This window comes from Cervus canadensis, chromosome 22, assembly GCF_019320065.1.
Source record: "Cervus canadensis isolate Bull #8, Minnesota chromosome 22, ASM1932006v1, whole genome shotgun sequence".
NCBI classification, from domain to species: domain Eukaryota; kingdom Metazoa; phylum Chordata; class Mammalia; order Artiodactyla; family Cervidae; genus Cervus; species Cervus canadensis.
The window spans coordinates 52,929,386-52,952,948 of record NC_057407.1 but is presented as its reverse complement, the minus strand read 5'-3'; the positions used below and the strand labels follow the sequence as shown (position 1 = coordinate 52,952,948).

General features: G+C 35.4%; 1 protein-coding gene across 1 annotated transcript in view; it reads left to right on the top strand.

Moving 5' to 3' along the window:
• Positions 1-23,563, top strand: part of STT3B (STT3 oligosaccharyltransferase complex catalytic subunit B) — a 102,661-nt gene that overhangs the window by 57,002 nt on the left and 22,096 nt on the right. Inside the window, exons 4-7 of the mRNA XM_043441938.1 lie at positions 11,594-11,659; positions 13,414-13,513; positions 21,952-22,050; positions 23,062-23,208. Coding sequence (XP_043297873.1) covers positions 11,594-11,659; positions 13,414-13,513; positions 21,952-22,050; positions 23,062-23,208 — 412 coding nt within the window. The remainder of the gene's footprint in view (positions 1-11,593; positions 11,660-13,413; positions 13,514-21,951; positions 22,051-23,061; positions 23,209-23,563) is intronic.

The window sequence follows — 23,563 nt, the reverse complement described above, 5'->3', positions numbered from 1 at the left end:
TATATAATTCTTAACATACCTTGTTAGACGTGATTTCCTAATATCTTGTTGAGGATTTTGTATCTAATGAGAGAGATAATGGTCTGTAGTTTTCTTATATAAGTCTTTGGTTTTAGTATTGGTTCAGTATTGGCCTTGTAGAATGAGTTAGGAAGTATTTCCTCTGCTTCTGTTTCCAGAAAGAGATTGCAGAGAATTGTTGTCATTTTTATTTATTTATTTTTAATCATTTGGTAGAATTCATGAGTGAACTCCCCCTTGGCCTGGTGCTTTCCTGTTTTGGAAGGTTATTAATTTATTTATTTATTCCATTTCTTTAACAGAGACCTAATCAGATTTTCTGTTTCTTTTTGTTTGAGTATTAGCAGATTTTGTCTTTTCAAGAAATTGGTTCATTTAATTTAGGTTATCAAGTTTTTGGATATAGAGATGTTCCGTGTATTTCTTTATTATCCTTTCAGTGAATGTCCAGGGGATCTGTAGTGATGTTCCTTCTTCCATTTCCAATATTAGTATTTGTGTCTTCCTTTTTTCTTAGTTAGCCTGGCCTAGAGGTTTATTGATTTTTGTTCGGCTTTCAAAGAACCAGTTTTTGGTCTTATTGATTTTCTTTATAAATTTCCTGTTTTCAGTTTCATTGATTTCTGCCCTGGTTTTTAATTCTGCTTTCTTTGGATTTATATTGCCCTTCTTTTTCTAGGTTCCTAAGATGGAAATTTAGATAATTGTCTTAGATCTATCTTTTCTATTGTTTACATTCAGTGCTATAAATTTCCACACTAGCCCTGCTTTTTGCTGCATCCCATAAATTTTGATCAGTTGTGTTTCTGTTTTTATTTAGCGCTGTTTTGAAATTTCTCTTGAGGTTTTTTATATTTGAATGTGCTTATTTAAAGGTGTGTTGTTTAACCTCCATGTATTTTGAGACTTTCTAGTTATTTTTCTATTAGTGATTTTTTGTTTGATTCCATTGTGGACTGAGAATACATATTATATAACTTTTATTCTTTTAAATTTGTTAGGATGTGTTTTATGGCCCAGATGTTGTTTATCTTGGTGAATATTCCATGCTGGCTTGAGAAGAATATGTATTCTTCTATTACTGGATGAATGTGTCTTTAGATGTCCACCATAGCCAGTATCCAGTTGATTGGTGGTAGTGTTGAGTTTTAGCTCTTACTGATTTTCTTACTGATTCAGCTCCTTACTGATTTTCTACCTGCTAGATCCATCTGTCTGAGAGAAGGGTTTTACGTCTCCAATTATGATAGTGGTTTTATCTATTTATGCTTGTGGCTCTATTGGTTTTTCCTCATGAAGTTTGACACTCTGTTGTTAGACACGTACACTTGAAGGATTGTTTAGCTGTCTTTGAGAATTAATCCCTTTATCATTATATAATGCACTTCTTGATCTCTGATAGCTTTCCTTGCTTTGAGGTAGGCTTTTATTATATGTATCTTTATCAGTTGAGTTCACTCAATCATCCAACTCTCTGCAACCCCATGGACTGCAGTACACCAGGCCTCCCTGTCCATCACCAAGTCCCAGAGCTTGCTTAAACTCATGTCCATTGAGTTGGTGATGCCATCCAACCATCTTGTCCTCTGTCGTCCCCTTCTCCTCCTGCCTTCAATCTTTCCCAGCATCAGGGTTTTTTCTGGTGAGTCAGTTCTTTGCATCAGGTGGCCAAAGGATTGGAGCTTCAGCTTCAGTATCATTTTTTCCAGTTAATACTTAGGATTGATTTCCTTTAGGATTGACTGGTTTAATCTCCTTGCAGTCCAAGGGACTCACAAGAGTCTTCTCTAACACCACAGTTCAAAAGCATCAATTCTTCAGTGCTCAGCTTTCTTTATAGTCCAACTCTCACATCCATAATGACGACTGGAAAAACCATAGCTTTGACTAGATGGACCTTTGTCAGCAAAGTAATGTCTCTGCTTTTTAATGTGCTGTCTAGGTTGGTAATAGCTTTTCTTCCAAGAAGCAAGCGTCTTAATTTCATGGCTGCAGTCACCATCTGAGTGATTTTTGAGCCCAAGAAAATAAAGTCTGTCACTGTTTCCATTGTTTCCCCATCTATTTGCCATGAAGTGATGGGACCGGATGCCATGATCTTAGTTTTCTGAATGTTGAGTTTTAAGCCAGCTTTTTCACTCTCCTCTTTCACTTTCATCAAGAAGCTCTTTAGTTCTTTTCTTTCTGCCATAAGGGTGGTGTCATCTGCATATCTGAGGTTATTGATATTTCTCCTGGCAATCTTGATTCCAACTTCTGCTTCATTCAGCCCAACATTTTGCATGATGTGCTGTGAATGTAAGTATCTTTATATATACTTCAAAATTTTTTAAATCTTTAAAAAAATTATTCATTTTTGGCTGCACTGTATCTCCATTGTGGCACATGCTACTCTTCATTGCTGCATGTGGGCTTTCTTTAGTTGTGGTGCATGGACTTCTTGTAGAGCATGAGATCTAGGATGGGCAGGCTTCAGTGGTTGTGGCACTTGGGCTCAGTTGGATCGTAGTTCCTAAACCCAGGGGTTGAACGTGTTTCCCCTGCATTGACAGGTGAATTTTTAACCACTGGACCACCAGGTAAGGCCCTGTATCTTTATATTCAAAGTGGGTTTCTTATAGACAACGTATAGTTGGGTCTTGGTTTTTGATGCATGCTGACAATTTGTTTTTTAATTTGTGCATTTAGACCATTGACATTCAAAGTTATTCTTGACTATAGTTGGTTTAATATTTACCACATACGTTACTGTTTTCTGTTTGGTACTCTTGTTCTTGTTTCACTTTTGTTCTCTGTTCTTTTTCTGCCTTTTGTGGTTTGAACTGTGCATTTCATGTGTTCTGCTTTCCCTCTGGTTTCTGGCACATCAGTTATGCTTTTTTAAACTGTTTATAGTGGTTGCCATGGACTTTGCAGCAGACATACACAGCTGATTCAAGTTCACTTTCAAAGAATACTATGCAGGCATACCTTGTTTTAATGCACTTCACAAATACTGCATTTTTACAAATTGAAGGTTTGTGGCAACCCTGCATCAAGTGAGTGTCAGCACTAGACATTTGCTCACTTCATGTCTGTCATATTTTGGTTTTTCTCACAGTATTTCAGTTTTTTCACAGTATTTCTCTTCAGTATTTTTCACAGTATTTCATTATTATATTTGTTATAGTGATCTGTAATCAGATTTTTGATGTTACCATGGCAAAGCGATTATAACTCTCTAAAGGTTCAGATGATGGTTAGCATTTTTTAGCAATGAAGTATTCTTTAAAATATTATGTGTTGTTCTATTAAACATAATGTACTCTTAATATTGGGGACTTTCCAGGTGGCTCAGTGCTAAAGAATCCACCTGCCAGTGCAGGAGTTGCAGGTTCGATCCCTGGGTCAGGAAGATCCCCTGGAGAAGGAAATGGCAACCCACTCCAGTATTCTTGTGTGGGAAATCCCATGGACAGAGGAGCCTGGCAGGCTACAGTACATGGTATTGCAAAAGAAACATGACTTAGCAACTAAACAGCAACTCATAATAGACTCCAGCTTAGTGTAAACATATCTTTTATATGCCCCAGGAAACAAATTTGTATGACTGGCTTTACTACAATATTCAGTTTATTGTAGTGGTCTGGAACTAAACCTGCAATATATCTGAACTCTACATGTACCACTTTATAGGCACTGTGAGTACTTTATAGTAACAAAATAATGCTAATTCCTCCCTTTAGTCCCTTGTATCACTACTGTCATTACATTCATATGTAATACATAAATAATAGATTACATTGTTGGTATTATTATTTTCAGTAAACTTATCTGTTGAATCAATAAAGAATAAGAAAACTAAAAGTTTTTAATTTCCCTTCACTTATTCTGACTTTGATGCTGTTCCTTTCTTTAGATTCAGATCTATGTTATTTTCCTTCTTGTTAAAGAACTTCTAGCATTTATTGCAAGACAAGTCTGCTGTCAACAAATTTCCTCAATTTTCATTTATCTGAGAAAGTCTTGAAGGATAATTTCACCAGGCCCAAATTTCTAGATTTTTTTTTTTTTTCCTTTCCTCAGTTCTTACATATTTCACTCTAATCTTGTCTTCCTTGCATGATTTCTGAAGAGAAGTCATGTGATTGTTATCCTTGTCCTTCTAGAGTTAAGGTGTCTTTACCTCTGGCTTCTTTTAGGGTTTTTTTCATTGTCATTGATTTTCTGTAGTTTGAAAAAGATATGCCTAGGTGTGGTTGGTTCTTTTGGCATTTATTGCTTAACATTTGAGCTTTCTGAATCTGTAGTTTGGTTTCTGACTTTATTTAGGGAAAATTATCAGTTCTTATTGTTTCAAATATTCTTTTCCTTTCTTTCCTCTCCTGGTACTTCCATTACATGTATGCTATACCTTTTGAGGTCTTTTAACTAATACGTAGTATTTAACTTATATATTAAGTATATATTTTGACAATATGTATGGCTGGATCTTGATAGTATAATGCCAAGTGGAAAAATAAATTGAGGTAGAATACATACAGTAATTTTAAATAGTACAGACTATATTGTATATTGTCAGTTTATACTTATTTATAATGAAAGTATAAAAATATGGCATTTATCCATCATATATACCAACTTTATGATAGTGGTTATTCTTGAGTATGGGTGAGTGATACTGAGGAAGGAAGTATGAAGGGGGAGGTTCAGCTGTGTCTGTTAAAAACTTTTTTTAAATAAAATCATTCAGAGCAAATATGTTTTATTTGCATTTGGAAGTCTGGATGGCTGTTATTCTCTACTCTTCTATATGTTTGAAACCTTTTGTAATAAATTTTTAAAATAATATATTCTATCTGTTGGGAATTTAAAAACATAGAAAACTAATGTAAAGAAACCATCACCAAGGTATTACTGTCATTTGCATTTTGTCATAGTTTAAAATTTTTTCATGCTTTTATGAAATGCAAAAGTGTTACTGTTCAAATGGTTTTTTTTATTTTTTATATTCTTTTAAAAATAGCATGGGTCTGAACCGTTGCAGTAGTACCTTAACTGGCATGTTAATTACCTTTCATCATTTAAAAATTTAAGAAATTGAGACAAAATTCATGACATAAATTCACTTTCAACCATTCTAAAGTGTACAATTCAGTGGCTTTTAGTATCCTCTGTTTACTTGCAGAACATTTTATACCCCCTAAGGAAATCTTGAACCTCGCCATTCCTTATTTCTTCCTTTAATTTAATTTCTGTTTGAAGACGACTTATTCTGGACATTTCATGTAGGTAAAATCCACATGAAAAATCCATTCACTTAGCGTAATCTTTGGTATTTTTGACATGTATCAGTATTTCTTTTTTGTGGCTGAATAACCCATTGAATTGTATTGTATGGCTTCCCTGATGGCTCAGATTGTAAAGAATCTGCCTCCAATACAGGAGATCTGGGTTTGATCCCCAGGTTGGGAAGATCCTCTGGAGAAGGGAATGGCAACCCACGCCACTATTGCCTGGAGAATCCCATGGACAGAGGAGCCTGGCGGGCTACAGTTCATGGGGTCTCAAAAGAATTGGACACAATTGAGCGAGTAACAATTTCCCTTTCAACCCATTGTATATATACCACATGTTTAAAATCCATTAGCTGATGGACAGTGAATTGTTTTCAATATTAACTATTATGGGTAATACTGCCAGTGACATTTGTGTACTCGTTTTTCTGTGGACATAAACATATTTTCATTTCTCTTCCATATATACATAAGAGTGGAATTGGGGGAATTGCCAAACTATTTCCCGCAGTGGTTTCCCCCTTTTACATTTCCACTGGTAGTATATGAGGATTTTAATTTCTCCTGATCCTCACCAAAACATTTTTTTTCCCCTTAGTTTTTTTTTGTTTGTTTTACTTGACTACTGGTATGAAGTGGTATCTCATGGTTGTTGCTTTGGGTTTTTTGTGTGTGTTTTTAAATTGTGGTAAAATATATGTAACATAAAATACACCATCTTAACTATTTGTAAATGTAGAGTTCAGTAGTGTTTAGCATTCAGTAGATTCATAATGTTATACAGTTGTCACCAGCATCCATCACCATCGTTTTCCATAACTGCCCATTTTAACTTTCCCCAGCCCCTGACGCACCAGCATTCTCCTTTCTGTCTCTATGATTTTGACAGCTCTTAAGTATTTCCTATAAGTGGAATGATACATTTTTGTCTCTTTGTGACTGGCTTATTTCACTTAGTGTAATGTCCTCAAGATTCATCCATGCTGTGGCATATGTCAGAATTTCCTTTTTTATGGCTGAAAATAATATTCCATTGTATCTATATACCACCTTTTGTTTATCCATTCATTTGTCGATGGACACTTTGGTTGCTTCCATGTTTTAGCTAACATGGGTATACAAATATCTCTTAAAGACCTTGCTTTCAGTTCTTTTGGGTATATACCCAGAAGTGAAATTGCCAGATCATGTGTGAGTTCTATTGCAATTTTTTGAGAAACGACCATATTGTTTTCTGTAGCAAGTGTACTATTTTACATTCCTACTAGCAGTACATACGGTTTCTAATTTCTTCACATCCACATGAACACATTGTTTTGTTACTTAATGTTTGAGGTAATAACTCATAGTTTTGATTTGCATTTTTCTAATCAGTCATGTTGAGCATCTTTTCATGTGGTTAATGGCCATTTGTGTATCTTTGGAGAAATGTTTACTCAAGTTCCTTGCCCATTTTTGAATTGGATTGTTTGGTTTTGGATTGATGAGTTTTAGGAGTTCTCAAAACATTTTAAATATTAATCCTTTATAAGATACATGATTTGCAAATGTTTTCTCCCATTCTATAGTTTGCCTTTTTCACTCTGTTGATCTTGCCTTTTGAGTCACCAAATACTGAATTTTTCATGAAGTCCAGTTTGTGATTTTTTATTTCTGTGCCTTTAGTGTCTTATCCAAGAGAGTACTGCCAGATCCCATGTCATGAAGCTGTTGCCCTGTAGTTTCTTCTAAAAGTTTTACAGTTTTAGGTTTAACATTTAGGTCTATTTGAGTTAGGTTTTGTATATGCGGGTAAGGGTCCAACTTCATTATTTTGCACATTGAACGAGTTTGCTCAGCACTGTACTGAAGGGACTGTGGTTCCCCGTTGAAAAGACTTGGCACCCTTATTGAAAATCATTTGACCATATATACAAAAGTCTGTCTGTGAGTTTTTTATTTTGTTCCACTGACCTATCAGTATATACGTGTCTTCATGCCAACACCATACTGATTACTTTAGCTGTGTAGTAAGTTTTAAAATCAGGAGGTGTTTGTCCTCTGTTCTTTTTCAGGATTCCTCTGGCTACTAGGGGTCCCTTGAGATTCCATATGAATTTTAGGGTGCAAAGAGAAAAGCATCTGATTTTGATATGGATTACATTGACTCTGTAGATCACTTTGCTAGTATTGTCATTCTCCAGTCCATGAATAATCATGGGGTGTTTCCATTTCTGTTTTCTTTAAACAGTGTTTTACAGTTTTCATCATACAAGTCTTTTAATTCATTAGTTTAATTTTATTCTTTTTGATGCTATTGGAAGTTTTTTGTAATATCCTTCTTGCATTTCTATTTGTTAGTATATAGAAATGCAGTGGGGTTTATTTATTTTTCCTGTGTTGACTTGTATCTTGCTGTTCTGCTGAGTTCATTTATTAGCTCTGGCAGGTTTTGTGGAGGGGACTTTCTCCATATGAGATCGTATCTGTGAACAAGGGTGATTTCTTTCCAACCAGGTTGGAGTCCTTTTATTTATTTTTCTTGTCTGATTGCTTTGGGTGGGCCTTAAGTACTGTGTTTAATAGAGTTGGTGAAAGTAGGCATCCTTGTCTTCTTCCTGGTCATAGAGGAAAAACTTCTGTCTTTCACCATTGAATATATTCACTGTAGTTTTCATATATGGCTTTTGTTATGTATTACATATTATTAAGTATGTAATATATTTTATATACTAATGTATAGTATTTTGTATTTTAATGTCATTTACACATTTTTTTATACATGGTATCACTAGTCTCATATGTGAGAGTTTGGCTAGATAGAAAGGTGTAGGTCATTTGCTCTTTACTTGAAATTTTTGAAATTTTTGTACTATCATCATTTTGCTTCTTACTGTTAACCTAATTTTATGTGTTTGATAAGAAACGTCTTTTTTTTTCCTGAAGAAATAATGAGTTTTTACCTATATAGCATTGAAATCTAATAGATTTCCTAAGAAATGTCCCCAAGTTGATATTCCTGGTAATGGTAAACCCTTTCAACACAGTATATTGTTAATTTTTATTTCTGGAAAGCTGTCTTTGATTATAGTTTCAAATATAGTTTGTTCCACTGTTTGTTTTTCTTAGATCTTCTTCCTCTTTCTTTGAATTCTAGTTCTATCACTTGGAGTTGTTTAAACCTCCTGCATGTCTATTTCATCAGTTATAAAATGAAAGACAAGTGATACTTATATACATATCCACATTTGAGGAGAAAATTTATTTCTTTAGGTTTCAAACACTGTAATGGATATAAAGCAAAAATGAAATCCTGTTGCAAAGTAAAAAAAAAAAAAAAAATACCTCATATGGTTTCAGTTCAGTTCAGTCGCTCAGTCGTGTCTGACTCTTTGCGACCCCATGAACTGCAACATGCCAGGCCTCCCTGTCCATCACCAATTCCCGGAGTCCACCCAAACCCCTGTCCTGTGTCGATGGTGCCATCCAACAATCTTATCCTCTGTTGTCCCCTTCTCTTCCTGCCCTCAATCTTTCCCAGCATCAGGGTCTTTTCAAACGAGTCAGCCCTCCGCATCAGATAGCCAAAGTATTGGAGTTTCAGCTTCAGCATCAGTCCTTCCAATGAACACCCAGGACTGATCTCCTTTAGGATGGACTGGTTGGATCTCCTTGCAGTCCAAGAGACTTTCAAGAGTCTCCCCCAACACCACAGTTCAAAAGCATCAATTCTTTGGCACTCAGCTTTCTTTATAGTCCAACTCTCACATCCATACATGACTACTGGAAAAAATCATAGCCTTGACTAGATGGACCTTTCTTGACAAAGTAATGTCTCTGCTTTTTAATATGCTATCTAGGTTGGTCATAACTTTCCTTCCAAGGACCAAGCATCTTTTAATTTCATGGCTGCAATCGCCATCTGCAGTGATTTTGGAGTCCCAAAAAATAAAGTCTGTCACTGTCTCCACTGTTTCCCCATCTATTTGCCATGAAGTGATGGGACTGGATGCCATGATCTTAGTTTTCTGAATGTTGAGCTTTAAGCCAACTTTTTCACCCTCCTCTTTCACTTTCATCAAGAGGCTCTTTAGTTCTTCTTCGCTGTCTGCCATAAGGGTGGTGTCATCTGCATATCTGAGGTTGTTGATATTTCTCCCAGAAGTCTTGATTCCAGCTTGTGGTTCATCTAGCCCAGCGTGTACTCTGCATATAAGTTAAATAAGCAGGGTGACAATATACAGCCTTGATGTACTCCTTTTCCTAGCTAATTCATGTAAAGGTACAGAACATTGTAGGAACACAGAAAGATGAGTACATGTTTGTTTCCATTGTTACTATCACCAAAAATAGAACTAATGCAGATAGAATAGTACTTAGAACAATACTTCGCACCATATTGCATCCTATAGTTGTGGGATTTTAAGTTTCTTCCTCTGCCTTTGTAATCAGCCTTGTCCTTAAACTGTATTACTTGCAATCACAGATCTGATTTCTGTCTATATTATCTCTGGGAGTTTCTTTTCTGGAATGCCATGTTATAGAAATAAACAGTTCGGGGTGGCCCTTTATGTCTGACTTACTTCATGCAGCGTAATACTTCTGAGAGTCATCTAAGAACATGGTATCTCTTTTTATTATTTCTCAGTTTTTGCTTTAATTTTTCTAGATCATTATATTAGTCATTTGAGATGTAATGTAAGGAATCTTCCCAGGTAGTGGTTCAGTGCTAAAGAATCTACCTGCCAGTGCAGGAGACTGAGGAGATCTGAGTTTGATCCCTGGGTTGGGAAGTGGAAATGGCAGCCCACTCCAGTGTTCTTGCCTGGAAAATCCCATGGATAGAGAAGCCTGGCGGGCTATAGTCCATAGGGCTGCAAAGAGTCAGACACAGCTGAGCACTCATACACTCCTAATATAAGCAGTTTCCCTTTATGCACTATTTTAACTTCACTGCACAAACTTTTTTTGAGAAGTAATTTACATACTATAAAATATGGTCTTTCAAATTATACAGTTCAGTGGCTTTCAGTAAATAAAGTTATAAAACAAATTTCCAGATTGTAATTTTCTCACTTAAAAAATTTTTAATATTTTAATATATCCCCTGCCCACTCATATTTTAGAATAGGACCCATGTTATTTTACCCTGTCCAAAGGGAAACCTTTTCAAAGTTCGCATGGTTTGGGGGAGGAGATCAGAGTATATTTTGGCATACACGTGCACTGTAACATTGAATTCCAAGCAGTGTTTCATAGTCTATTAGAAATAAGTCTCAGGCAGCTCTAAGTGCTGTGAAATAGGAATGTTTTCTCTTTTCTTCCTCTTTCCCTTCATTTTTTGTTAAAATTTCCCCAAAGATTGATGTCACCTGTGGTTTGTTTTAATGTACTAATAGAAGACCATTTTGAAAATAAAGAATTCCTTGAAATTACTTCTGTATAATACTGTTAAGTTGAACTTCCTATCATATCAGGACATAAAGATACAGGATTGCTTATAATGGGCCTTAGGTCTATCATTTCTTTAGGACACTCAGTTGATTCATCTTAAAGATGACCCATTGCTCTTGGCATAAGTATTCAGAGCTTATGCTTTTAAAATTTTGAATTCTGTTTCTGAAGGTGCTGATGTATTTTGCTCTTTCAGACAAACATATAAACTCTTTGATTAGTTTCTTTTTAGGCCATAGACATTTGTCAACTTTTTAAACCTTTGTTTACAGAACGTTGTCTTTCCAGTTGAGAGTATTGAGAATTTTACTGACATTAGGACTTCTAGAAATTTAAGAATATAAACTTAATGAAGATGTTGATTGTGGTGTCTTAAAATTTCTAGCTGAATTAGTTTTCAAAAATGAATGTTCATAATTAATACTATGATATGTAGATGATCACATTCAGATGAAGAAAAACCACAGATTAAGGTGTTAGGTCTAAGCAAACCTGCCATATAAAAATTTAGAGTTACTAAACAAATTTATTCTTTAGTTCAAAATCTTAATTTGTTGATATTAATCATTTTAAGATAGAAAATAGAACAAATGGAAAAATATACATTGTTCCTTTTGATATGATTCTTTTTACTAAAAACTACATAACTAAAAAAAAAAAAAAAAAATGGAAGCTACTCCTAAAATGTCTGACTACTGTCCAGTGTTAGTAAGTGGATCTAAGTATCTGTGTAATCTCATTACCCTTTTTAAAGAATAGCTTTCACTTTTTATAATACAAGTTTACTAAACACTTAACCTTTTTTCAATCAACAGGAACATTTATAAACATTTTTATATATCAGTTGCTTGTTTGTTTTTTAGGTAAAATCTGTAAAAACTGGGTCAGTTTTTTGGACGATGTGCTGCTGCTTGTCGTATTTCTATATGGTAAGATTTCATACTTGAAACTGAATACATGAGGTCTAAGTCTTTGGCAACTAGACCAGTGCCTTCTCTTCTCAGCTAGGGCAGTTCTCCACTTCCTTTTTATTTAATGTATTCTCTTTGCTTACTACCACTTTCTTCCCTACTCCTGTCCTCAGGGTCTTGTATGGACTTCTACTTTACGGGTGATGGAGGACTAATACTCAACCTCTTGAACATAATATTTGCAGCAAGTGAAAACAGAAACTTTTCTTTCAGATGTACAACTTTTTGTAAATAGTGGTCACATCATCTGGGTTAACCTGTGAACTACCTGTATAATTTTTCGACAGGTTACTTAAGATTGGACTTCAGTATCACCTCTTTAATCTCCTGCCTTTCTTTTCACACCACAGCCTATATAGTTTTCTTATGCTGAAAATTAATGATAATCTTAGGTAATTTTTTTTTTTTTGGTTGTTAAACAGATGTCATGGAATTTGTGTTTCCAAATTATCCATGCCCCTTTTAAAATGGTTAAAGGTTAGGACATATTATGTGCCTAACTAATGTGTCCTAGGCACATTGTACTCAGTAATAGCAAACTTACTCTCTTTTAAGTTTAGACTTAAATTTTAGAAATAACCAGAAGTCCTTCAGGTAGAACTGAAGCTCAACCAGAGGAATGTTGTCTTTGGTGAAAAAATAGCACATGACTGAAGCAGTAAACTGATGTTGTTGTATGAATTGTAAACAAAAAGCAATTTCTTATATAAGTGGTTCTGAAATATTTTAGATAGGGATAGATAGCATTGTTATAATGTATGTTAACATATAGTCTCCTAAGGTGACTGTTGATTCAAATGGTTCTATCAAGCTTTTCATTATTAGAGCACATGTAAGAACTTCGATCTTGACAGACCTTATTGTTATTGAATTGAATGTTCTTAAAAAATAATAAATTCTGTTGGTTTGGAATAAGCATAATCTTTAGGATCTTTATTAATTTAGACCAGAACGTACTCAATTGTCTTATAAATAGCATTTTTCTAGCTTTGTGATACAGGCTAAACATTAAACTGGAATCCTGGTTTGTATCCATTAGTAGGAAGAAATTTATACCCAAGGTACCACCTTTTATCTTGAGGATCACAAAGCATATACAGATCATCTGAGTATTCCTTTTAGTTGAGGTGTTGACTGATGTTAACATCTGTTGTTCTTACTCTCTGTGAAGTCTCTTGCAATGTACTTACCATAAAAAATGGGGGCGAGCAAAGGGTTTTTTGCTTTTAAAAGTTTATGTATTCTAAAGTCTCTGTCTCTGTGACAGTCTTTTTATTGCCAATTCACAAACTGTTCTCGATGTTCTTAGTAAGCTTAATTTAATTTGACCATTCCCCTAGTGGATATAGTGGAGAAGGAAGTGGCAACCCACTCCAGTGTTCTTGCCTGGAGAATCCCAGGGATGGGGGAGCCTGGTGGGCTGCCGTCTATGGGGTCTCACAGAGTCGGACATGACTGAAGTGACTTAGCAGCAGCAGCTAGTGGATGTAGAAAAGTGTATTGAATTTATGGGATTGTGTTGTTTTAATTATCAATAAAAAATTTTTAAAAAGTAGGTTATTTGTATGTAATAGGCAAAATAGTTTATTTTGAAGCATCTCAAAATTGCTGAAAATCCTAGTGTTTACTGTGTTTAGACTTTTATGGCAGAATTTATCTACTTTAAGAAGCAAATATGTAAATTATTTAACTTAGCATTTCTTTACTCATAGGTCTCTGCTTGGGGTGGTTATGTGTTTATTATCAACCTTATACCACTGCATGTATTTGTGTTGTTACTGATGCAGAGATACAGCAAAAGAGTCTACATAGGTAAGTGATTTGACTTCTGATATCTGTCAACTTCTAAGAGGTGTTTCGTATACATTCTTTCATTGTCAGACATTTCTGTTTGGTTGGTATTACCCATGAGTAATAAAGCTAATTTTACAGTGTTTTGCTTTTTTGTATTAATAAGGAGGGTTAGGCATTTTTACCAAAGTGTGTTATCATCAACTTAATGAATTTGTTTAGTTTTTGCAGAAATAAGTCTTGATTTAATATTTATCAGTGTTTTTTTTTAATTTGGGGAAATGATATATACACACTATAAACACACTATTACACTATATATACACACATATACACACTATTCTAATTCACCTTACTCCCTGAAAGAGACTGAGCATCCTTAACAGTTTAATAAGCTTTTGAAAACCCTTTCTGAATGATATGCAGCACACTGTCTTCGTCCATTCAAGCTGCTATAACAAAAATGCCACCGACTGGATAGTTTATAAACAAGAGAAATTTCTCAGTTTGGAAGCTAGAAAGTCTAAAATCAAGGCACCAGAATGCTCACATTCTTCTGAGGGCTCTTTTCCTGTTTCTTAGCTTGATACCTTCTTTGTCCCCACATGTAGAAGGAATGAGCCAGCTCTCCAGGGCCTCTTTTAAAAGGGTACTTGTTCCCTGGTGACCTCATTACTTAATCACTTCCCAAAGGCTGCCTCCTAATACCCTTTCCTCGGGCATTGGGTTTATAAACATTCAGACCATAGTGTAGACTGAGTGTTTTCTCTGCAACATTTTAATTTGCTCTGCAAGTTTTAGAACACATCTTTAGAATAAGATGCTTAGTAATAGATGGTGTCTTGAATCTTAGAACTCACTGTCTGTGATAGAGACAGAACTTTTATAGGTTGTATTAATCACAGAGAAGTTGTCATCTGAAACCAGTGTCTTTATAATAAAGTAATACAATTCTTTTATAACAATATTGGAAAACATTAACAAAAATAATAAAGTTGTTTACTTGATTAAAAAACATCGTAGTTTGGCAGTTTATCAAAAACTTAATGATAAAGTTACTGTGACCCACAAATCCACTCCTTGGTATATACCCAAGAGAATTGAAAATTATATGCTTACACAGAAACTTGCAATGTTCATAGCAGCATTTGTTATTCATAATAGCCAAAAACTGAAGACAACCCAATGTCCATCAGCTGATGAATGGATAAAGTGTGGTGTATCCATACAGTGGAATGTTGTTCGGCAGTGAAAAGGAATAAAGGTGATACGTGCTACATTGCGAACCTTGAAAACACTGTGCTAAGTAAAATAAACCAGACACAAAAGGCCATATATTGTAAGATTCTTTCTGTATGAAATGTCCAGAGGTGGCAAATCCATAAAGACAGCAAGCAGGTTAGAGACAGAAAGTTGGTTTAGAGGTTGCCAAGGGTTTGGGGACTAGAGTGACAGCTTATAGATGCAGGGTTTCTTCTTGGGGGGAGAAGTGTTCTAGAATCAGATAGTGGTGACAGTCACACAACTCTGTGACTATAATAACCATCCATGGTACATTTTAAAGGGGTGGGGTTTTTTAGTATGTATTATATCAGTTAAAAAATTATAATCTGCTAATTAGGTTTATACCCACTTTAGCATACTTGATAACAATCACCACTGAAATAGTACATATGTACATATCAGGTGGTTCTTATACACCATGAACTGTTCTTCGCATGTATGGAACTCCTTTACTGTTTATAACCTCACCTTGAGGATAGGTCCTTTAAACAAGAGAAGACATAATTTGCTCAGGATCATGTAGCTAGTAATGGAGCTGAAGCCTAAATGTAGATAGTTTGGCTCCATACTCTGTAATGCAAAAAAACCACTGTAACTGTGTTGCCCACCATATAAATAAATACCTTACTGTGGAAATATGTTGATATATATCTCATTACCCTGAAAACACTGTAAGCCAGCATTGGAATCCAGAAAAGAAGATGATGAGTTAAACAATAACTCCGAGCTTTTTGTTTTGGAACGGTATAAGGAAAAAACTTTTTTTTTTTTTTTTAAAAAATTTTTTTATTAGTTGGAGGCTAATTACTTCACAACATTTCAGTGGGTTTTGTCATACATTGATATGAATCAGCCATAGATTTACACTTATTCCCCATCCCGATCCCCCCTCCCATCTCCCTCTCCACCCGATTCCTCTGGGTCTTCCCAGTGCACCAGGCCCAAGCACTTGTCTCATGCATCCCACCTGGGCTGGTGATCTGTTTCACCATAGATAGTATACATGCTGTTCTTTTGAAACATCCCACCCTCACCTTCTCCCACAGAGTTCAAAAAGTCTGTTCTGTATTTCTGTGTCTCTTTTTCTGTTTTGCATATAGGGTTATCGTTACCATCTTTCTAAATTCCATATATATGTGTTAGTATGCTGTAATGTTCTTTATCTTTCTGGCTTACTTCACTCTGTATAATGGGCTCCAGTTTCATCCATCTCATTAGGACTGGTTCAAATGAATTCTTTTTGACGGCTGAGTAAATTCCATGGTGTATATGTACCACAGCTTCCTTATCCATTCATCTGCTGATGGGCATCTAGGTTGCTTCCATGTCCTGGCTATTATAAACAGTGCTGCGATGAACATTGGGGTGCACGTGTCTCTTTCAGATCTGGTTTCCTCAGTGTGTATGCCCAGAAGTGGGATTGCTGGGTCATATGGCAGTTCTATTTCCAGTTTTTTAAGAAATCTCCACACTGTTCTCCATAGTGGCTGTACTAGTTTGCATTCCCACCAACAGTGTAAGAGGGTTCCCTTTTCTCCACAGCCTCTCCAGCATTTATTGCTTGTAGACTTTTGGATAGCAGCCATCCTGACTGGTGTGTAATGGTACCTCATTGTGGTTTTGATTTGCATTTCTCTAATAATGAGTGATGTTGAGCACCTTTTCATGTGTTTGTTAGCCATCTGTATGTCTTCTTTGGAGAAATGTCTGTTTAGTTCTCTGGCCCATTTTTTGATTGGGTCATTTATTTTTCTGGAATTGAGCTGCAGGAGTTGCTTGTATATTTTTGAGATTAATCCTTTGTCTGTTTCTAAGGAAAAAACATTTTTAAATTAAGTGGTTATGGGGAAGAACTGAGAGTTTCTTTGTTTAATTTTAAAAATTTAGCCCCCTAAAAATGTAATGGTCAGGAGAACAGAGTTAGGGAGACGATTGAGGGATAGACCTTTGTGAAATGCCCCTGAATCAGGAAGAGGAAGGAGAGCTAAAGGAAGTGAAGTTAGATTAGCAAAGTCTAACGTCCCTACCCTCCTCGTTTCTATTTAGCTCTAGAAGTTACCAAGGAGCATCATTTTACACTTCTAAATTATATTTCTTCGTTGTTCTTTCTGCTGTCCTATGCTTGGCTTCATTTTAAGTATCAGTACTAGGTATATTTGCTATTTTTAAAAATTGTCATTGTTTCTCCATTCAAATGTTTTGCACAAGTCACTTCTTCCTACTTTTACAAATAGAGCTTATAAAATAGTAGTTTAATCGGGTGGAGAGGGAGGTGGGAGGGGGGATCGGGATTGGGAATACATGTAAATCCATGGCTGATTCATATCAATGTATGACAAAACCCACTGGAAAAAAATAATAATAATAATAAAAAAAAAAGAAAAAAAAATAGTAGTTTAAAAGAATCATTCAGTACAATTTATAATGAACCACATCCTTGAGAAAGAAAAATTATTTTTTCTCTTGTGTGTCTGTTAAGTTAGTCATTATATTTCTGTCTGCTGGTCAAGAAGAATCTGTGGAGGGTTTTTGTTTGTCTTTTTTTGTGGGGGGGGGTCTTATAAGGTATAATATCATGTATGTTTCTTCCCATCTTTCACTCCCTTTATTTATCAGCATTCATAGTAATCAAGCAGTAAAATATCTTTATTAATCAGATTTCAACAGTCTTACAAGCCTTTAATCATATTTATTAATAATAAAGCAAAACTGGTTGAGTTTTAAAGTATTTTCTATTTTCTTTTGGTTAGTGCTGTTGTGGTTGAGAGAGAAGAAACGGGAAAGGAGTGTTTTGCCAGCCCTCTCTATTAAATATCACCCAGGAGATAGAGCGAATGCTAAGGTGATTTCATGGTAGATTAGAGTTAACTGGAATATAATATTCACAAAACCTTTTCTGACTTTATTTACATAAAGGGATGTACAGTAGTACTTTAAAAGCATGAAGGGTGCTGTCAACTTAAGTTGTGATGCTTTGTCAGGGAGAAAGAAAGTACTTAAAGGTTACTTTGGGGAACAGCAAGAGCTTGTATTAAAACTGGGCATTTCTCTGGTACTCGAATCAGGCCTTTTGGTGCCTTTTATTTTACAGACCAGCTCATTTGTGCACCTTAAGCCAAGAACAGTGGTTTGGATTTTTTCTGTATCAATCTAGTCCCACCCAATACCCTTTGGGGGGAAAAAAGTACTGTAAAAGTGAAAAGATGTTTAGATTCTGTTTTAGAAGATTACTATTTGTCCCAAATCAAAGAGATTTTCTTTGCTTAAAAATAAGCTAACAGACTTTGTGTATATCTTCCTAATGATAATTGGAGGGGAATTCTAACACATTGGAAGTTTTATCTGCAGGAGTAAATTGCCAGTAACTATACTTCCACAGGATGGCAGTGTGGTAACATTGTCATGATGTAATGATTTACCACACTCTTGGTCTTGTTTGTTTTCTTAGAATTCACTACTTTGATGGAAAGAGAGCTTTATTCTTCTGGTTTAAAGGGTAAAAAGAAGGTAGGTTAAGATAGATGGATAGAAGGTTGTGAAGATGTAGACCATAGTTTGATCAAGTTTCAGAGCCTGGAGGAAGAACTAGTGGAGAATGATTGCCCTGTGAGTGTGCTGTTGAGGGTTCTGAGAATGTCAGAGAATGGTTCAGGTGGTATTATGTGCCTCTTCAATGTCCAGGTCAAGAAGCAGAGCTCTCGCCCTCCTTTAAGTTCTTACAGAGCCAGGGTTTTTTTCCACCAATGTCACATGTACTTGCTCCATTGTATTGTGGTAATTTGTGTACGTCTTTGATTTTCCAAACTGGATATCTGATTCTTAGGAGGTCGGATTGTATATTTAGAATGTCTTGACCACAATAGACCATAACTTAATATTTGAATGAATTAAAGAGATAATTTTTAAACATATAGTACAAAGACTCGAGAAAAACATGTTTTCATTTTGCATTGGAGAATGGTTTATGTTTAAGAATTGAGGGTTACTTCACTATTTCTTCCAGTTTCACTGTTTCTTAATACATACTTCTAATTCTTATTTTCTGTGTTTTAAAACATGGGTTTGTAAATAGGATTTAAAATGAGGTATGGCAATGTATGTCTAATTTTACAGGTTCAAGAAGAAGGGCAGTATTAATAAGCAAGATGAACTTGAGGTTTTTTTTAAACAAAATTCAGCTGAGTGAATTTTAAGTATCTAATTGGCTTTATTAATGATTCATAAGTTGGGCAGCATCACTAATGTAGCCAAGTAGAAAGGAGCTCCAAAGAACCACAGTAAGGGAAAGATTTTTATAGGCAAGACAAGGAATCTGTAACCAAAAAAGCCTTTCAGGCCTAGGTAACCTACCTGTGGGGGAGAGAAAGGGTCTTTGTGGCAGATTCCCTCCTCTTTCTTTGGGCAGTGGGAGTTAGAAAGAATTACCTCATTTGTGCTGACAGAACATTCCATGCTGACCTAGTAGAATAGTATTCCTGGGGAAGGTTGTGACTGCAGTTAGGATTGGGTATTGAGTCTTGAATTTCAGCACTGTTGACTCCATTTGGGGCCTTTAACAATGGAAATATTTGTGTGTTAAAGAGTACTATGAAGTAGAAGAACATACATCCCTCTATGTAAACATCTCAGTATCACTGATCCAAAAAAGATAAAAATAGGGAAGACACGAACCAAGTTCTCTTAAAAGAAAATGGTTATCGTCAGATTATTGCATACATCACGTTTATTAGCTTTGAATCATCAGTGCACATAAGCAGGTATAAATGAGATTAGTTTGGATAGAGGAATATTTATAGGTAAAATATTGTTGAGAACTTGTCTGTTTCTATTAGTTGAGATTTATTTGACACTAACTCATATTTACAAAGTAATGTGTTTGCAAGTTAAAGTCCCACCTGGCCTTTTTTATGTTTCTTGAGATTGAGTTTCTTTTTCTTGAACCCATCTCCATCACTTTTTTTATTAACTTGAACTCTAGTGTACCACTTCTTTATAAAGAGTTTTCTTTACCTAATGGCAGTGAATGCCTGTGTAGCTGCATCAAACCACTGAAATGAGAGTATTAGCAGATTTAGTCTCTTTTTGAATATACCTGGAAAAGTGGAAACAGTAACAGATTTTCTTGGGCTTCAAAATCACTGTGGATAGTGACTGCAGCCATGAAGTGAAAAACACTTGTTCTTTGGAAGGAAAGCTATGACAAACCTACACAGTGTGTTAAAAAGCAGAGATACCACTTTCCTGACAAAAGTCTGTCTAGTCAAAGCTATGGTTTTTCCAGTAGTCATGTGTGGATTTGAGAGTTGGACCATAAAGAAAGCTGAGCACCGAAGAATTGATGCTTTTGAGTTTTGGTGTTGGAGAAGACTCTTGCGAGTCCCTTGGACTGCAAGGAGAGCAAACAGTCAATCCTAAAAGAAAATCAATCCTGAATATTCATTGGAGGGATGGATATTGAAACTGAAGCTTCAGTAATTTTGCCACTTGGTGTGAAGTGCCAACTCATTGGAAAAGACCCTGATGCTGGGAAAGATTGAAGGCAAAAGGAGAAGAGGGCAGCAGAGGGAGAGATGGTTGAATAGCTTCACCAACTCAATGGACATGAATTTGAGCAAACTTCAGGAGATAGTGAAGAACAGGGAAGCCTGGCGCATTGTAGTCCATGGAGTCACAAAGAGTTGGACAGGACTTAGTGACTGAATAACAACAACAGTTCTTCAAGGTCACAAAATGACCATGTTCCCATTTTTTTTTTCCTAATTCTGCCTCCTTGACTCTTTGGGCATCTACACAGACTGATTTGTAAGAGAAACATACTGGTATTTGAACACCATCAACCAAAATGGTTGGCAGTTCAAATATATGTGACATAGAATTTCTTGTTCATACTTACTTTTATTGCATTTGCATTCACATATCTAGTCCAACACTAATGTGTCCGGAAAGTACATTGTTGGATGAGTTTGTTCCTCGGGATCCTCTCGACAGCCAGTTCTGTTAGCTTGAATTCATCAGAAGCTTTATACATTGGTCCTTCCTATTACATTTACTTAAGCTTCTTAGCCTTTTCCTAATACTGTAGTCATCCGTGATCAGACACTGTACAGCACACATACACTTCTCTTCACCCAACTCAGCTGAGAAAGAATGCTTATTCACTGTTAAAAGAAACCCAAGTGAGTAAGCGTTCTTTCTCAGCTGAGCTGGGTGAAGAGAAGTGTATGTGTGCTGTACAGTGTGTAGCCTACAGATACGTCTGCTGAACCGTTCTCTTGCAGTCTTTTTTCCTAGTAGAGTACTTTATTTGCCAAGCACTAAATACTGACTATCCTTCACAAGATGATGTATATAATAAGCTTTATAAATGGAATGTTTTTCACATTTACTTATTTCAGAAGAATTTTAACTTTTTTTCAAAGTAATTTTTAATTACGACTATTCCAAATACTTCACTGTAATGATCTGTGAATACCTTAATGCAAAAACAAATCCTTTATACAAGCTGTAACCACCCCCCAATTTGCCTATACACTTAGGTTGATATAAACCAAGAATACTACATAGTATATTCAGTGCAGAAAGCAAATACGTTTCCTTTATTAGATCCTAATAAATTTGTAACTAGTCTGTTTTATGACTTGACCTCTGTGTACTTAGTTCTTTTGTTCTTTAATCATAGAAAACCTAGTAGATGGACATAAAGTTTGTTTAAACTGGTAAGTACTGTACAAAAAGATTATGAAAAGGTTGTAAAGTACTTAAAAGCTTTTGAGACTGCAAGCTACTCATATAGGATGATGATAAGCTTTCATTTGGTCATGCATACTTTGTGTTAATGCTAATAGGAATGGTGTTTACATGCTTCTTGGGTCATGTCAACAATTGTTAATGATAGATTGAAAAAATTTGATTCCATTTTCAGAAGAAGAAAACAGCACCAGTCTCCTTAAAATAATACTTTTTTTAAATGGCAGAAAATAATTATATGTTTTATAATGTATGATTGATTAATCATCAAATATGTATCAAATAGAATAGTCACTTCAAAATTCTATTAAAATAAGTGCAGTTAAAACTTTTTCAGTTAAAAAAATATATGAATCGTGTATATATTTATGTTTGAAGTACTTAATGGCAATAGTGAATTGTCCTTGTTTCCTATTTTGTCTTTATAGCATATAGCACTTTCTATATTGTGGGCCTGATATTATCCATGCAGATACCTTTTGTGGGATTCCAGCCAATCAGAACAAGTGAACACATGGCAGCTGCAGGTAGGAAAAATATTTATGTTCTTTCTTCTAAATAATCCATGAATGTATGACTGACTGATCTTCAGTGGAATGGAGGGTTCTTTTGGGGTTTTGTTGTTGTTTCTAATTTTCATTGTATTAGTTCTAAAACATCACCACTGTAAAATATGAATATCACCACTGTAAAGTATGACAGAATTTATTGAGACTTTCTGATACTGGGCTTCTGAAAGTGCCTGTCTTCCCAGGTATGGCTGTTTTGAGAAGGTTAAAGCATCCTTTTTTTGCCAACACTAAATAACATTTGCTTTGTATAAACAAATATTAAATAGTAATGTATCGGTATACTGAGTTATTATACTACTGAGTTGTCATTTTACCAAATTTAGGTGGAATGGAACATTTCATTTTTATGTTCTTTACATCTCGCTAAAATATTTTATCCATCCCTACTAACTAGAATTAAGGGCTTTTATATTGATTATAAAGTCACATAATTCTCCCTAAAGCAGAGCATTTTGCCATCGTTAATCTGGGTCACAGATAACAAGATATAATGAGAGATCTGTGAATAAAACTTTATCAGAGATTTCCACACAAGGTCCATGACCCATAGAAAATCCCATAGAAAATCCGTGGGTAGTCATTTTGTTTGTAACATTTTATAAATATCGGTATTTTTAACTTTCTGAGATGATGATGGTCCATAGCTTTTATCATCAGATTTTCAGTGAGACTATTGAACCACACCCACCCCACCCCAGCTATGAACAGTAACCATATATTGTTGTTCAGTCACTAAGTCATGTCCCCACGGACTGCAGCACTCCAGGCTTCTCTGTTCATATATTAGGGAAAAAAGTATGTAACAGAATTTTTTGGATGTATTAATTGGTTACCTGTCATTTGACAAAGGAAATGTCAGATCACTGAATTGTACAGGGTATTCTAATAGTCTTCCAAATAAATGTTTCTCAATGTTCTTGGAAAAATGCTTCGTTGATTACTTACATGAACCTTCTCTTTAATTAGGTGTCTTTGCATTGCTGCAAGCTTATGCTTTCTTGCAGTATCTGAGAGACCGGTTAACAAAACAAGAGTTCCAAACCCTGTTCTTTTTGGGTGTGTCACTAGCCGCAGGTGCTGTGTTCCTTAGTGTCATCTATTTGACTTACACAGGTAGGTGTCATCACCTGTCGGATGTGAACCTTGTCTCTAGGTCATTGCAAAAGGTAAATTCTTTTGCAAATTTTATACGTGTTCCATTTATCTTAGTAGGTCAGCTGTTGTTTTCTTATAAACAGTATGAAAATAATAAGTCAAAGGTTCTAAAATCTGAACAGCACTACAAATTTCCTTCTGTTTTTAAACAATATCTTTGTTGCTTCAGGTTCTGCTAAATCCACATTCAAGCATCCTTCTCTTGATAGATGATTAGGCCCAAAATGTATAAAATTCAAAGTTTCTGGTGTTAATGGCATAGGTTTACCCTCCCTAGTGTGTATATACTCTGTCTCCTGCTACTAAACAGCCA